Source organism: Oncorhynchus mykiss, chromosome 13 (assembly GCF_057628025.1).
Source record: "Oncorhynchus mykiss isolate SJ-2025 chromosome 13, ASM5762802v1, whole genome shotgun sequence".
Classification (NCBI taxonomy): domain Eukaryota; kingdom Metazoa; phylum Chordata; class Actinopteri; order Salmoniformes; family Salmonidae; genus Oncorhynchus; species Oncorhynchus mykiss.
In genome coordinates, this window is record NC_143034.1 from 67,331,239 (window position 1) to 67,348,870 (window position 17,632).

The following is a 17,632-nucleotide window of genomic DNA, read 5'->3' on the forward strand; positions in this document are numbered from 1 at the left end:
GCGGTTTGGCGGCTGCGTGGTCCCATGGTGTTTATGCTTGCGTACTATTGTGTGTACAGATGAACGTGCCTTCAGGCGTTTGGAAATTGCTCCCAAGGATGAACCAGACTTGTGGAGGTCTCCATTTTTTTTCTGAGGTCTTGGCTGATTTCTTTTGATTTTCCCATGATGTCTAGCAAAGAGTCACTGAGTTTGAAGGTAGGCCTTGAAGTACATCCACAGGTACACCTCCAATTGACTCAAATGATGTCAATTAGACATCAGAAGCTTCTAAAGCCATGACATCATTTTCTGGAAATGTCCAAGCTGTTTAAAGGCACAGTCAACTTAGTGTATGTAAACTTCTGACCCACTGGAATTATGATATAGGGAACTATAAGTGAAATAATCTGTCTGTAAACAATTGTTGGAAAAATGACTTGTGTCATGCACAAAGTAGATGTCCTAACCTACTTGCCAAAACTATAGTTTGTTAACAAGAAATGTGTGGAGTGGTTGAAAAACAAGTTTTAATGACTCCAACCTAAGTGTATGTAAACTTCCGACTTCAACTGTATACGCTTGCGGAGGGATATACACAGCTGTGACTATAACCGAGGAGAGTTCTCTTGGGAGATAATACGGTCAGCATTTGAGTGTGAGGAATTCTAGGCAGGTGAACACAAGGACTTGAGTTCTTGTATGTTGTTAGAATTGCATCATGAGTCGTTAATCATCGGTGTTTGGTCATTGTCCTGTTGAAAAGCAAATTATCGTCCCGCTAAGCGCAAACCAGATGGGATGGGATATCGCTGCAGAATGCTGTGGTAGTCATGCTGGTTAAGTGTATCCTGAATTCTAAATAAATCACAGACAGTGTCACCAGCAAAGCACCCCCACACCATCACACCTCTTCTTCCATGCTTCACGGTGGGAACCACACATGCGGACATTATCTGTTCACCTACTCTGCGTCTCACAAAGACACAGCGGTTGGAAACAAATCTCTCAAATTTGCACTCATCAGACCAAAGGACAGATTTTCACGGTCTAATGTCCATCGCACGTGTTTCTTGGCCCAAGCAAGTCTCTTCTTATTATTGGTGTCCTTTAGTAGTGTTTTTTTGTTGTTGCAGGAATTCAACCATAAAGGCCTGATTCACGCAGTCTCTTCTGAACAGTTGATGTTGAGATTAGAGGTCGACCGATTAATCAGCATGATTAATTTGGGCCAATTTCAAGTTTTCATAACAATCTGTAATCAGCCTTTTTGGATGCCGATTTTGGCCGATTACATTGCAATCCATGAGGAAACTGCGTGGCAGGCTGACCACCTGTTACGCGAGTGCAGCGTCAAAAAGACCTTGTGGCGGGCAATGAGCCAAGGTAAGTTGCTAGCTAGCATTAAACGTATCTTATAAAAAGCAATCAATCTTAACATAATCACTAGTTAACTACACATGGTTGATGATATTACTAGTTTAACTAGCTTGTCCTGCGTTGCATATAATCGATGTGGTGCCTGTTAATATATCATTGAATCATAGCCTACTTCGCCAAACGGGTGATGATTTAACAAAAGTGCATTCGTGAAAAAAGCACATTCTTTGCACAAATGTACCTACCAATAAACATCAATGCCTTTCTTAAAATTAATACACAGAAGTATATATTTTTAAACCTGCATATTTAGTTAATATTGACTGTTAACATGCAATTATTTAAACTAGGGAAATTGTGTCACTTCTCTTGCGTTCAGTGCAAGCAGAGTCCGGGTTTATGCTACAGTTTGGGTTGCCTGGCTTGTTGCGAACTGGGTTTTCATCCTAACAATGACTGTACATAATTATGACATATAACATTGAAGGTTGTGCAATGTAACAGGAATATTTAGACTTATGGATGCCACCCATTAGATAAAATACGTAACGGTTCCGTATTTCACTGAAAGAATAAACGTTTTGTTTTCGAAATGAAATATAACCATATTAATGACCAAAGGCTCGCATTTCTGTGTGTTTATTATAATTAAGTCTATGATTTGATATTTGATAGAGCAGTCTAACTGAGCGGTGGTAGGCAGCAGCAGGCTCATAAGCATTCATTCAAACAGCACTTTACTGCGTTAGCGAGCAGTTCTTAGCAATGCTTGAAGCACAGCGCTGTTTATGACTTCAAGCCTATCAACTCCCGAGATTAGGCTGGCAATACTAAAGTGCCTATAAGAACATCCAATAGTCAAAGGTATATGAAATACAAATGGTATAGAGAGAAATAGTTGGCGCGTCATAATATTGAACCACCAGCTTTCATATGTTCTGAGTAAGGAACTTAAACATGAGCTTTTTTACATGGCAAATATTGCACTTTTAGCTTCTTCTCCAACACTGTGTTTTTGCATTATTTAAACCAAATTGAACATGTTTCATTATTTATTTGAGACTAAATAGATTTTATTGATGTATTATATTAAGTTAAAATAAAAGGGTTCAGTGTTCATTCTGTATTGATGTAATTGTCATTATTACAAATATAAATACAAATTGGCCTATTAATTGGTATCGGCTTTTTTGGGTCCTCCAATAATCGGTATCGGCATTGAAAAATCATAATCGGTCGACCTCTAGCTGAGATGTGTCTGTTACTTGAACTCTGTGAAGCATTTATTTGGGCTGCAATTTCTGAGGCTGGTAACTCAAATGAACTTATCCTCTGCAGCAGAGGTAACTCTGGGTCTTCCTTTCCTATGGTGATCCTCATGAGAGCCAGTTTCATCATAGTGCTTGATGGTTTTTGCAACTGCACTTGAACAAACTTCAAAGTTCTTGAAATGTTCCATGTTGACTGACCTTCATGTCTTAGAGTAATGATGGACTGTCGTTTCTCTTTGCTTATTTGAGTTCTTGGTCTTTTACCAGTTAGGGCTGTCTTCTGTATACCCCCTACCTTGTCACAACACAACTGATTGGCTCAAACGCATTAAGAAGGAAAGAAATTCCACAAATTAACTTTTTTTAGAAGGCACACCTGTTAATTGAACAGTACAGGCCACTACCTTGAGAGCACTTGATTCAGTATATCATGCAGCTCTCAGGTTCTTTACCAATCCAAAACGTTGGTGGAGTTTAAACACTTGGTCCATTCTAAATATCATGGAAGAGTGTAATTGTCTTTAGGACAGCTGTTTTTTAGTTATGACATTGTGTGTTTCTTTACGTGATATGTCATTGTTGTACTGTATGTGTGTCTATAGTTTTGTTCAATGTTGTGTTAGTGTATGTAAGAAGTTTTTTGTGAAACGTTGTTTCCCTTGCAGCTGTCGGACCGGGTCTCCCTTGAAAAGTAGATGTTACCTCTATGAGAAAAACCCGTGGAAATGAAGGTTAACTAAAAATGATCAAATACTCTGACATGAACTTCAGAGACCCAGTCATCACACAGATGGTGTGAAGGTTAGCCAGCAGCCACAGTGATCATGCTTGTTGGACTAACTGTCTGTTTTTGATATCAGTTTAGCTCGTTGGTTTTTAGACATGTAAGGGGAAAATGTCATATGAGCACATTGGGCAGCGGTGGTGATAAGATAAAGTAGAGTTAAAAAATAATAGTTAAATTGCAGACTCAGATGCTATGCTTTTTAAAATAAACTTCAAAAGTTGAGAACAACTTTTGTGTTTTTGATCCTTCCAACATTAGAGTTTTGTGCAAGAGAGTGAGAGGTTTGACTTGGACCAAAAAGCAGTAAAAAAAATCCAATATAAATAATCTTCAAAGTCACCACTCTGGTCAGCAGAGAGAGAGAGAGAGAGTGGTGGAGCCCCTTGAAGATGTGGACACTGATATTGTGCTTGGCACTCACAATGACTTCACTGTGGCAGAGAGGAGTTGAAAGGAGTGTTGGTTAGTTAAGCTTCCGTGTCGTACAAGTTGTAATTATAGGACATACCATAAAACACACACACCCACAGACATTAAGCTATTAGTACATAATAGAGACACGCTCTCACTCTACAGCTGAGGGCCATTGTGGTGTTGCCGTGGCTACGGCGCTAGTCTCACATTTGCGGAGCTAAAGCAAACAGGCAGATGGGAGAGAGAAAGGTGAAGGGAAGGAGTGTTTACAACCACGTCGTTAACAGACAGAACATTACACAGCAAGACACTGTCAAAGTGCTGAGCAAGAGGAGGCTCTGTTTTCTAACTTGTCTTCGGTGCAAATGCTGCCGAGAGACTTGGGAGTGGCTGTCCTTTGCGTGACGTGGTGATGCCATGTCGGCCATATTACTGTCTCTCAGAAAACACAAACCCCACTCTGACATGTTTCCTCTGTCTGATGTCATGGCCGCTGACAGCTGTGGCCTGCTCCTCTCGCTGTTGAAAGAGAGAGGAAAGAAAGGAGAAGTGTGGTGGTGGGTTGGGCTTACCGTACCCGTGCCCGTACCCGTACCCGCCACCTCACCTGTGGACTGACACAACCGGGTCTGAGCTCCAGGGGTGTATCTGTTTCCCTGTTGCCATGACACCGGCAGAAGTTGGGGGGGGGGGGGGGGTAATGAATACACAACAAACCAGAACAGAGAACAGACCACAGCAGAGAACAGAACAGACCAGACCACAGCAGAGAACAGAACAGACCAGAACACAGCAGAGAACAGAACAGACCAGACCACAGCAGAGAACAGAACAGACCAGAACACAGCAGAGAACAGAACAGACCAGACCACAGCAGAGAACAGAACAGACCAGACCACAGCAGAGAACAGAACAGACCAGAACACAGCAGAGAACAGAACAGACCAGAACACAGCAGAGAACAGAACAGACCAGAACACAGCAGAGAACAGAACAGACCAGACCACAGCAGAGAACAGAACAGAACAGACCACAGCAGAGAACAGAACAGACCAGAACACAGCAGAGAACAGAACAGACCAGACCACAGCAGAGAACAGAACAGACCAGACCACAGCAGAGAACAGAACAGACCAGAACACAGCAGAGAACAGAACAGACCAGAACACAGCAGAGAACAGAACAGACCACAGCAGAGAACAGAAGAGAACACAGCAGAGAACAGACCAGAACACACCAAAACAGAGCAGAACAGAACACAGCAGAGAACAGAACAGAGCAGACCAGAACAGGACAGACCAGACCAGAACAGAGTGAAACCTCCACATTATCTCTGCTCTATTCCCATGATAGTGAGCTGCAGAGCTGTAAAGAGGGGGATCCCCACAGAAATACAATAACTAGAGATTCTATGGGTATCCTCACCACCCACTGTGAGCACGTCCACACTCTACAGGGGGGGTGAGTAAGTACACAGGAGGGGAGAACTGAGTCACAAGCCCAGAGGGGTGAGGGGGAGGCCCCAGGGAAGCCAGGAGGGGTGAGGGGGAGGCCCCAGGGAAGCCAGGAGGGGTGAGGGGGAGGCCCCAGGGAAGCCAAGATGGGGTGAGGGGGAGGCCCAGGGAAGCCAAGATGGGGTGAGGGGGAGGCCCAGGGAAGCCCAGAGAGGTGAGGGGGAGGCCCCAGGGAAGCCAAGAGAGGTGAGGGGGAGGCCCCAGGGAAGCCAAGAGAGGTGAGGGGGAGGCCCCAGGAAAACCCAGAGGTAAGGGGGAGGCACAGGGAAGCCCAGAGAGGGGAGGGGGAAGCCCCAGGGAAGCCCAGGCCAGACAGGGGGACTAAGGAAGCAGAGGTTATCCTCAATGCTCACTTTCTTTTAGAATAGTCTCTAGTCTCCAGCCCTGGAAGTCCTGACCCTCTAGTCTCTCCTCTCCAGCCCTGGAAGTCCTGACCCTCTAGTCTCTCCTCTCCAGCCCTGGAAGTCCTGACCCTCTAGTCTCTCCTCTCCAGTCCTGGAAGTCCTGACCCTCTAGTCTCTCCTCTCCAGCCCTGGAAGTCCTGACCCTCTAGTCTCTCCTCTCCAGTCCTGGAAGTCCTGACCCTCTAGTCTCTCCTCTCCAGTCCTGGAAGTCCTGACCCTCTAGTCTCTCCTCTCCAGCCCTGGAAGTCCTGACCCTCTAGTCTCTCCTCTCCAGTCCTGGAAGTCCTGACCCTCTAGTCTCTCCTCTCCAGTCCTGTCATAGACTCACTGCTCTTCCATCTTATTTATTTATGCTTTGATCTCTTTTCCTTCCCACTGAAGTGGCATGCCGCTCTCTGGCTGCTCTCTGGCTGCTCTCTGGCTTCTCTCTGGCCGCTCTCTGGCTGCTCTCTGGCTGCTCTCTGGCTGCTCTCTGGCTTCTCTCTGGCCGCTCTCTGGCTGCTCTCTGGCTGCTCTCTGGCTGCTCTCTGGCTTCTCTCTGGCCGCTCTCTGGCCGCTCTCTTTCTGCTCTCTGGCTGCTCTCTTTCTGCTCTCTGGCCGCTCTCTTTCTGCTCTCTGGCCGCTCTCTTTCTGCTCTCTGGCCGCTCTCTTTCTGCTCTCTGGCCGCTCTCTGGCCGCTCTCTGGCCGCTCTCTGGCCACTCTCTTTCTGCTCTCTGGCTGCTCTCTGGCCGCTCTCTTTCTGCTTTTTGGCTGCTCTCTGGCTGCTCTCTGGCCGCTCTCTTTCTGCTCTCTGGCTGCTCTCTGGCTGCTCTCTGGCTGCTCTCTGGCCGCTCTCTTTCAGCTCTCTGGCAGCTCTCTGGCCGCTCTCTTTCTGCTCTCTGGCCGCTCTCTTTCTGCTCTCTGGCCGCTCTCTTTCTGCTCTCTGGCCACTCTTTCCGCTCTCTGGCTTCTCTCTGGTCGCTCTCTGGCATCCCTCTGGCCACTCTTTTTCTGCTCTCTGGCCGCTCTCTTTCTGCTCTCTGGTCGCTCTCTGGCCGCTCTCTGGCTTCTCTCTGGCCGCTCTCTTTCTGCTCTCTGGTCGCTCTCTGGCCGCTCTCTCCACTCTCTGGCAGCTCTCTGGCTTCTCTTTGGCCGCTCTCTTTCTGCTCTTTGGCCGCTCTCTGGCTTCTCTCTGGCCGCTCTCTGGCCGCTCTCTGGCCGCTCTCTGGCCGCTCTCTGGCCGCTCTCTGGCTTCTCTCTGGCCGCTCTCTTTCTGCTCTCTGGCCGCTCTCTGGCCGCTCTCTCCGCTCTCTGGCCGCTCTCTTTCCACTCTCTGGCAGCTCTCTGGCTTCTCTTTGGCCGCTCTCTTTCTGCTCTTTGGCCGCTCTCTGGCCGCTCTCTTTCTGCTCTCTGGCTTCTCTCTGGCCGCTCTCTTTCTGCTCTCTGGCTGCTCTCTTTCTGCTCTCTGGCCGCTCTCTTTCTGCTCTCTGGTCGCTCTCTGGCTGCTCTCTGGCCGCTGTCTTTCTGCTCTCTGGCTTCTCTCTGACCGCTCTGGCCGCTCTTTGGCCGCTCGGGGAAGACAGTGTTGTGCTCCTCCTAGTGCCTGCTTTGAGCACTGAACAGACGTTTTGTCATTATGGAGAATGGGAGGGATGAGGTGTGTGTGTGTGTGTGTGTGTGTGTGTGTGTGTGTGTGTGTGTGTGTGTGTGTGTGTGTGTGTGTGCGTGCGTACAGACTCTTGGCCATCTCTCTCCATTCCCTAATACACCCCCTCTCTCCCTAAGCAAACACCTGGAGACTGCCTCCCCATCCCTCCCTCCTCTCTAATGACAGGCCACAGCAAAACAGGAAACAAGGCTGTGCTCCCGGTGATGGCATGGAAATTGGTCAGAGTGGAGGGCCTTTTGTCTAAACATGAGCTCACCCTACAGAGAGAGAGACACAGAGAGACACAGATGGAGAGAGAGAGAGCAACACAGAGAGAAAGAGCAACACAGAGAGAGAGAGCAACACAGAGAGAGAGAGAGAGACACAGAGAGAGAGACAGAGAGAGAGAGACACGGAGCGAGAGAGAGAGAGAGAGACAAGGAGAGAGAGAGAGAGAGACACAGAGAGACACAGAGAGAGAGAGAGAGATGGGGAGACAGAGAGACAGAGAGACACACAGAGAGAGAGGGGGGGGGGAGACAGAGGGAGAGAGACACAGAGGGAGAGAGACACAGAGAGAGAGAGAGAGAGAGAGAGTGTCAGAACTGAGGGAGGAAGGGAGGATGGCGTGTCGTGAGAGAGGTGAGAGGGAGCAGATGGAGAGAAGTGTGAGCGAGGGAGACAGAAGGAGGGATAGAGGGGAGAGGGCGGATAGAGTTCAGAGAAAATAAATCTAGCTTCTAGGCTGGTGGTGAAGGGAGCGGTCACACCATTGACTTTTCCCTCATTTAACAGTATGACAGTGAGGAACAGAGGTCAGGGGCTTCTCATGCACCATCAGACTAGCACTGCAGTCTCTCTCTTACTCCCTCTCTCTGTACCTATCTCTCTCTCTGTACCTATCTCTCTCTCTCTCTGTACCTATCTCTCTCTCTTATTCCCTCTCTCTGTACCTCTCTCTCTCTCTTATTCCCTCTCTCTGTACCTATCTCTCTCTGTACCCATCTCTCTGTACCCATCTCTCTGTACCCATCTCTCTGTACCTATCTCTCTCTTACTCCCTATCTCTGTACCTATCTCTCTCTCTCTGTACCTATCTCTCTCTCTCTCTGTACCTATCCCTCTCTTATTCCCTCTCTCTGTACCTCTCTCTCTCTCTTATTCCCTCTCTCTGTACCTATCTCTCTCTGTACCCATCTCTCTTACTCCCTCTCTCTGTACCTATCTCTCTCTTACTCCCTATCTCTGTACCTATCTCTCTCTCTCTGTACCTATCTCTCTCTCTTATTCCCTCTCTCTGTACCTCTCTCTTATTCCCTCTCTCTGTACCTATCTCTCTCTGTACCCATCTCTCTTACTCCCTCTCTCTGTACCTATCTCTCTCTCTTACTCCCTTACTCCATATCGCTGTACCTATCTCTCTCTGTACCCATCTCTCTTACTCCCTCTCTCTGTACCCATCTCTCTTACTCCCTCTCTCTGTACCTATCTCTCTCTTACTCCCTATCTCTGTACCTATCTCTCTGTACCTATCTCTCTCTCTGTACCTATCTCTCTCACCCCTTCTCACACTCCACCTCAATCTACACATTCCCCTATCTCCGTCTCCCTCTCTCTCCCGGTCTCTCCTTTTCCAGGTGTAAATGTGTGAGGGCTGATATTTAAATGTGTTTGTGTGATGTATGATATTTACCCAATAAAGGGCTGAATTAGAATTGTCTCTCCGTCCCTCTCCCAGGCGGTGTATCTGGACCAGTTGCTGTCCTGTGTGGATGTTCTGTTGTCTGTTTGTGAGAAGGACTGTTGCTCGGTCAGTCTACAGCTGTTACAGGTGCTGGTTACTGTCCAGAGCCTCTCCACTGAGCCACAGCTCACTGACAAGGTAAGATGTGCTCACATACACACACATACAGTACATGGACACACATACGTATGTCTACACATCCATACATCAAACCCCAGCTCACTGCCCAGGTAAGAGACACACACACACACACACACACACACACACACACACACACACACACACACACAGCCTCACCCAGTGGCTCTAACGAGCAATCCCATTATCCTCTCTGTCTTCCAGGCAGGCCTCCCCTCCCCTGTGGGCTCAACGTTTATAACCATCCACCTCTCCTGTGTAACTACTCCTCTCCTTCTCTGCTCTGACATGTGGTGATCTAGAATGTTTTTAACATGTAACACTCTCTTTCCACCCCCCTCCTCCTTGTTTATTACAGCTGTGAGTATGTTTTGTATAGCGGGCCAGAGAAGCTATTTGAAGAATGTAAGTGTTGGCCCTGGTTCAAAGTGGGCACAGTGGAACTCGACAGTCTACTGTAATTACCCATTTAGTCAGAAATTGCACCTTTGGAGTGGAACTAGTTTAAACCGTTGCCAAGGGTGAAAGGAGGCGGTTTTGAGAGAGCGAGAGAATCAGCGCCATCTTTCCTCACGCCTACTGCCATTACATGCCATGCGAGCGCCATCCTGCCGCGAAGGACACTCCTCGTCCGGGTAACTTGACCCAGAATAAAACGACAAAGAGAAGAGGCAGAGGAAACAGAACAGACTGTAAAAGCCCTGTGTTACGTCTTAGTTTAGTCGGTCTGTCTGGACTGTGTGCTAATAGCAGGTCTACGAGGAGAGGAGCGGGAAGTGGAGTTGCACTCTGGCCAACGGATGAATGACTGACCACTCAGTGGCCTTCTATGTCTGACTGTCTGTGTGTCTGTCTGCAGAAACGGTGTCCTGTTTGGAACTGGGAGGAAGAATAGGGACAGGGACATGTAGAGAAGGAGGGAGGGCGAGCATGGCCTGGGACATGTAGAGAAGGGGGGAAGGAGGGAGGGAGAGCATGGCCTGGGACATGTAGGGAAGGAGGGAGGGAGAGCATGGCCTGGGACATGTAGAGAAGGAGGGAGGGAGAGCATGGCCTGGGACATGTAGAGAAGGAGGGAGGGAGAGCATGGCCTGGGACATGTAGAGAAGGGGGAAAGGAGGGAGGGAGAGCATGGCCTGGGACATGTAGAGAAGGGGGAAAGGAGGGAGGGAGAGCATGGCCTGGGACATGTAGAGAAGGGGGAGGGCGAGCATGGCCTGGGACATGTAGAGAAGGGGGGAAGGAGGGAGGGAGAGCATGGCCTGGGACATGTAGGGAAGGAGGGAGGGAGAGCATGGCCTGGGACATGTAGAGAAGGGGGAGGGAGAGCATGGCCTGGGACATGTAGAGAAGGGGGGAAGGAGGGAGGGAGAGTATGGCCTGGGACATGTAGAGAAGGGGGGAAGGAGGGAGGGAGAGTATGGCCTGGGACATGTAGGGAAGGGGGAGGGCGAGCATGGCCTGGGACATGTAGAGAAGGAGGGAGGGAGAGCATGGCCTGGGACATGTAGAGAAGGGGGGAAGGAGGGAGGGAGAGTATGGCCTGGGACATGTAGAGAAGGGGGGAGGGAGAGCATGGCCTGGGACATGTAGAGAAGGGGGGAAGGAGGGAGGGAGAGCATGGCCTGGGACATTCCTGGATGTTGTTCCACCTCCCAGGGGGAATGGCAACGCCAGTTTTCCCAGAAAATGATCTTCCAGTCAGGGTTTGTGGGGGGGGGGGGGGGGGGGGGGGGTTGTTGGCTCCCTTCGCAGGGGGTTAACACTATTGACTCGAGGACAGTCAATCAGACAGTGTCCATCCCCGCCTCCCCTCAAGGGGACCATAACGCGCCCCTCGAGGTCACTTCCTCTGTCCTGAAGAGACAACACTATGCTCACGCTCCTTTCTCTCACTCTGCTCATTTCCTCTTCGTTGATGTTTATTGTGACTATGGGATGTATGCTTCCTGTTTGTTTTCTGTATGGGTACATGTGTTAGTGGTTTGATGTACAGTGCCTTGCGAAAGTATTCGGCCCCCTTGAACTTTGCAACCTTTTGCCACATTTCAGGCTTCAAACATAAAGATATAAAACTGTATTTTTTTGTGAAGAATCAACAACAAGTGGGACACAATCATGAAGTGGAACGACATTTATTGGCTATTTCAAACTTTTTTAACAAATCAAAAACTGAAAAATTGGGCGTGCAAAATTATTCAGCCCCCTTAAGTTTGCTGCGATTACAGCTGTAAGTCGCTTGGGGTATGTCTCTATCAGTTTTGCACATCGAGAGACTGAAATTTTTTCCCATTCCTCCTTGCAAAACAGCTCGAGCTCAGTGAGGTTGGATGGAGAGCATTTGTGAACAGCAGTTTTCAGTTCTTTCCACAGATTCTCGATTGGATTCAGGTCTGGACTTTGGCCATTCTAACACCTGGATATGTTTATTTTTGAACCATTCCATTGTAGATTTTGCTTTATGTTTTGGATCATTGTCTTGTTGGAAGACAAATCTCCATCCCAGTCTCAGGTCTTTTGCAGACTCCATCAGGTTTTCTTCCAGAATGGTCCTGTATTTGGCTCCATCCATCTTCCCATCAATTTTAACCATCTTCCCTGTCCCTGCTGAAGAAAAGCAGGCCCAAACCATGATGCTGCCACCACCATGTTTGACAGTGGGGATGGTGTGTTCAGCTGTGTTGCTTTTACGCCAAACATAACGTTTTGCATTGTTGCCAAAAAGTTCAATTTTGGTTTCATCTGACCAGAGCACCTTCTTCCACATGTTTGGTGTGTCTCCCAGGTGGCTTGTGGCAAACTTTAAACAACACTTTTTATGGATATCTTTAAGAAATGGCTTTCTTCTTGCCACTCTTCCATTGAGGCCAAATTTGTGCAATATACGACTGATTGTTGTCCTATGGACAGAGTCTCCCACCTCAGCTGTAGATCTCTGCAGTTCATCCAGAGTGATCATGGGCCTCTTGGCTGCATCTCTGATCAGTCTTCTCCTTGTATGAGCTGAAAGTTTAGAGGGACGGCCAGGTCTTGGTAGATTTGCAGTGGTCTGATACTCCTTCCATTTCAATATTATCGCTTGCACAGTGCTCCTTGGGATGTTTAAAGCTTGGGAAATCTTTTTGTATCCAAATCCGGCTTTAAACTTCTTCACAACAGTATCTCGGACCTGCCTGGTGTGTTCCTTGTTCTTCATGATGCTCTCTGCGCTTTTAACGGACCTCTGAGACTATCACAGTGCAGGTGCATTTATACGGAGACTTGATTACACACAGGTGGATTGTATTTATCATCATTAGTCATTTAGGTCAACATTGGATCATTCAGAGATCCTCACTGAACTTCTGGAGAGAGTTTGCTGCACTGAAAGTAAAGGGGCTGAATAATTTTGCACGGCCAATTTGTTAAAAAAGTTTGAAATATCCAATAAATGTCGTTCCACTTCATGATTGTGTCCCACTTGTTGTTGATTCTTCACAAAAAAATACAGTTGTATATCTTTATGTTTGAAGCCTGAAATGTTGCAAAAGGTTGCAAAGTTCAAGGGGGCCGAATACTTTCGCAAGGCACTGTATAAGACTAAGAGCATGTGAAGCACATTGTTTACAGCGTTTTTGGAGAGTTATTATTTTCATGGTAAAGTTACTGTTCATGCTTCTGTTTCCAGATGTAATCTAAACTTGCAACACAGCCATTAACATTTTAATGGAATGTGTTGATCACTTTCTCTCACCTTCCCTTCCTGTTTCTCTCTCTATCTCTCTCCTCTCCATCTCCCTCTCTCTGTCTCCCTCTCTCCTCTCCATCTCCCTCTCTCTCTGTGTCTCTCTCTCCTCTCCATCTCTCTCCATCTCGCTCTCTCTCTCTCTCTCCTCTCCATCTCTCTCCACCTGTCTCTCTCCTCTCAGGCAGAACAGAGCGTAGTGTCTCTGTGTAAGGTCCAGGGTCTGGCTACAGTAGCTGACCTCTACAGGCAGCACATGGATCAGCTGCTCCAGTGGCTCTCAGCCTCTCAGAAGACCTGGACCAGCTACTCCCCCCAGAGACTGCAGCTCCAGGTCATCTCCACCCAATCAGGTGAGACTATAGGTCAGGCTTCTCCAAGCGTGTTCCTGGAGAGCCTACCCTCCTGTAGGTTTTAAATCCAACTCCACTTGTAACTAACCTGATTCAACTGATCAGATAGATATTCATTCAAATCAGGTGTGTTAGATTAGGGTTTGAGAGAACCTACAGGAACAGGGTTGGAGAGCTCTGCTATAGGTCATCTCTGGCCAGTCATGTGAGACTAGCCACATCGCTGGCCAATCAGGTGAGAATACAGGTCAATTCTGTCCAATCAGAAGACCAATCTGTAACCAACCCATTACTGTCCAAACAGTCATATCTGGCCAATCAGGTGAGACTAAAACCACATTATTGTCAGAATCATGTGAGACCAAAGGCAGAGAGGAAGAGGCGAAGCAAGAGGTTTTACTCCGCCCAAAATCTGTCCACGAAAATAAGCCTAAGATGGGAGGAATTTTTGGTCAATGGGAGAGTGTTGAATTTGGTCAACAAAAAATGGAATTGCTCATTTGCTAAGTGAGGCTTATTCGATCAACTGAAGTTTCAGAATGGTTAGGCTGTTCCGAATTTACTGATATAAGTGGACACACGTTGCATTTACCCAACTTAGAAAAAAACAACTTTATATTGGAGTTGTTCCTGTTGTCATGGGGTGAGGACTCATCATGGATATAACCCGTTTTAGTGTGGATATTGCCATTGAGGACTTCCACCATTTTAAAGTAGACAATTGGGTGGGGATTCCTATGATTTTGGAGCAATCAGCCAATGAAAAATAAGAAAATTGACTACTTTAAAATGGAAATGGCTTCAATGGTGCTGCCCTTGCGGTCACAGACTCTATAATGGCACAGACACAAAGATGAGTCATCTATCTCTATGGCCTGTTGTTCACATGCATATCTGCCCTCTCATTGGCTAGAATGGTTCCACCTGATCTCGCCGCCTCCACCCTGACTTCCATATTTGAGGACATGTATTTCTACTGTTAGTGCGGGTCACTTGACTATCTTGTCAATATAGTATACAATATTTGCTACATGTCATCGCTGGCCAGTCAGGTGAGACTATAGTCAAGCTATTACCTCCATGTTGTTTCCCCACCACTCCAATACCAGTTATAGAGTGGATATTGTCATTGAAGACAACCCTTCATTCCATACCAGCCAAACAGCCACCATCACAAAAACATAAACACAGCATGCGATCATTTCAAAGGTTTTACTGAGGTACAGTTCATATCAGGAAATCAGTCAATGTAAATACATTCATTAGACCCTAATCTATGGAATTCACATGACTGGGAATACAGATATGCATCTGTTAGTCACATATACCAACAACAACAGAAAAGAAGGGGTGTGGATCAGAAAACCAGTCAGTATCTGGTGGGACCACCATTTGCCTCATGCAGTGCGACACATCTCCTTCACATCGAGTTGATCAGGCTGTTGATTGTGGCCTGTGGAATGTTGTCCCACTCCTCTACAATGGCTGTGTGATGTTGCTACACCTGTCAGGAGGCTGGATTATCTTGGCAAAGGAGAAATACTCACTAACAGGAATGGAAACAAATGTTGCTATGTCCGTTCTATTCACTTTATTTCTACGCTGTCATCTACCCTTAAGACCTGTATGACTCTGAGACAAGTCAAAGACCTTTAACTCAAGTCCCCTTTAGAAACACTCACACAGACAGAAAGAGACTTGCCTGGCTACCCAAACTCCTTGCACCGGCAAAACATCACACCCATGGATGTTAGTTTCTTCTTCGCAATGAGTCTGTATCTGAGTACCTCCTCTACGGTCTGATTGGTCCCAGAAACCGATGGTTTGGGCCAGAGCCAGAACAAAAATGAGTCTGTATCTGAGTACCTCCTCTACGGTCTGATTGGTCCCAGAAACCGATGGTTTGGGCCAGAGCCAGAACAAAAATGAGTCTGTATCTGAGTACCTCCTCTACGGTCTGATTGGTCCCAGAAACCGATGGTTTGGGCCAGAGCCAGAACAAAAATGAGTCTGTATCTGAGTACCTCCTCTACGGTCTGATTGGTCCCAGAAACCGATGGTTTGGGCCAGAGCCAGAACAAAAATGAGTCTGTATCTGAGTACCTCCTCTACGGTCTGATTGGTCCCAGAAACCGATGGTTTGGGCCAGAGCCAGAACAAAAATGTGTAAAGTGGCACTTTTAAAAATGTGTCATTGGCTTTGATACTCTGATGGTTAGAGATGGTCCAATCGCTGATGACTTGGTTTTGTACAACACCCCGCACTTTGATGTCACTACAAACAACTTCAATGGTGGCAGTCTGACTGAAGTATGTAGCGAATGATGGCAGCAAAATAATTCAGTTTGAGGCATCTGGCAAGTCAGCAACATAACCTGCCATTATCCAGCTACACACAGAAAGCATGTCATTAGAGCCAAGTTAGCTTAGTGACTAGGGTAAATCCCCCCCCCACTCCCAGTCTGTCTCAGTCCAGGTTAGGGAGGGTTACAGGGCTCTCACTTTACGCATTCCTTTACCCCTATCCCCCATAATCCTCCGACATTAGCACCTCCGACACACGTTCTTTCATCCCGGATCGCTCTCTCTTTCTCTCTTTCAATTCAATTTCAATTCAAGGGGCTTTATTGGCATGGGAAACATGTGTTAACATTGCCAAAGCAAGTGAGGTAGATAATATACAAAAGTGAAATAAACAATAAAATTAACAGTAAACATTACACATACAGAAGTTTCAAAACAATAAAGACATGGGTTGTATTTACAATGGTGTTTGTTCTTCACTGGTTGACCTTTTCTTGTGGCAACAGGTCACAAATCTTGCTGCTGTGATGGCACACTGTGTTATTTCACCCAGTAGATATGGCAGTTTATCAAAATTGGGTTTGTTTTCAAATTCTTTGTGGATCTGTGTAATCTGAGGGAAATATGTGTCTCTAATATGGTCATACATTGGCCAGGAGGTTAGGAAGTGCAGCTCAGTTTCCACCTCATTTTGTGGGCAGTGTGCACATAGCCTGTCTTCTCTTGAGAGCCAGGTCTGTCTACGGCGGCCTTTCTCAATAGCAAGGCTATGCTCACTAAGTATGTACATAGTCAAAGCTTTCCTTAAGTTTGGGTCAGTCACAGTGGACAGGTATTCTGCCACTGTGTACTCTCTGTTTAGGGTCCGTCACAGTGGTCAGGTATTCTGCCACTGTGTACTCTCTGTTTAGGGTCCATCACAGTGGTCAGGTATTCTGCCACTGTGTACTCTCTGTTTAGGGTCAGTCACAGTGGTCAGGTATTCTGCCACTGTGTACTCTCTGTTTAGGGCCAAATAGCATTCTAGTTTGCTCTGTTTTTTGTTAATTACTTGACACATTGGAAATAATTATCTTTTTGTTTTCTCATGATTTGGTTGGGTCTAATTGTGTTGCTGGGGCTCTGTGGGGTGTGTTTGTGATCAGAGCCCCAGGACCAGCTTGCTTAGGGGACTCTTCTCCAGGTTAATCTCTCTGTAGGTGATGGCTTTGTTATGGAAGGTTTGGGAATCGCTTCCTTTTAGGTGGTTGTAGAATTTAACAGTTATTTTCTGTATTTTGATCATTAGTGGGTATCGGCCTAATTCTGCTCTGCATGTATTATTTGTTGTTCTACTTTGTACACAGAGGATATTTTTGCAGAATTCTGCGTGCAGAGTCTCAATTTGGTGTTTGTCCTATTTTGTGAAATCTTGTTTGGTGAGCGGACCCCAGACCTCACAACCATAAAGGGCAATGGGCTCTATGACTGATTCAAGTATTTTTAGCCAGATCCTAATTGGTATGTTGAATTTTATGTTATTTTTGATGGCATAGAATGCCCTTCTTGCCCTTGTTTCTCTCTCTGTCTCTGTCTCCGTCTCTCTCTCTCACACACCACACACTTGCACTCCAGACCTATACACTCTTAGAAAAAAGGGTTCTTTGGCTGTCCCCATGTAGAACCCTCTATGGAATTGTTTCTACATGGAACCCAAAATAGAACCCTTTTAGGTTTGTCTGTATAATTCTAATAATAGAGAAGTTATTTTTGTTCTTTAGTTTTATAGTTGTACTGTTATTCATGCTTAATCAGGACCAATAGATTTACACAGATATTTATCAGATGATAGTAACAGGATGTACTGAACAGGTATTTGAGGTTTCTGCTCTGATTGTATGAGAACAGCAATAAACAGCTGTAGTATGTCCTCTAGTCCCCTAAGCCTCCAGTCATAACTGACCAGTCCATTCTAAGCTTACGGTCAGACCCCCCCAGTCTTTGTGTGGTTAT

At 46.7% G+C, this 17,632-nt stretch overlaps 1 protein-coding gene across 1 annotated transcript in view; it reads left to right on the top strand.

The window, feature by feature from the left end:
* Window positions 1–17,632, top strand: part of LOC110487024 (dynein axonemal assembly factor 5) — a 65,960-nt gene that overhangs the window by 26,267 nt on the left and 22,061 nt on the right. Inside the window, exons 7-8 of the mRNA XM_090197310.1 lie at window positions 9,116–9,259; window positions 13,168–13,336. Coding sequence (XP_090053436.1) covers window positions 9,116–9,259; window positions 13,168–13,336 — 313 coding nt within the window. The remainder of the gene's footprint in view (window positions 1–9,115; window positions 9,260–13,167; window positions 13,337–17,632) is intronic.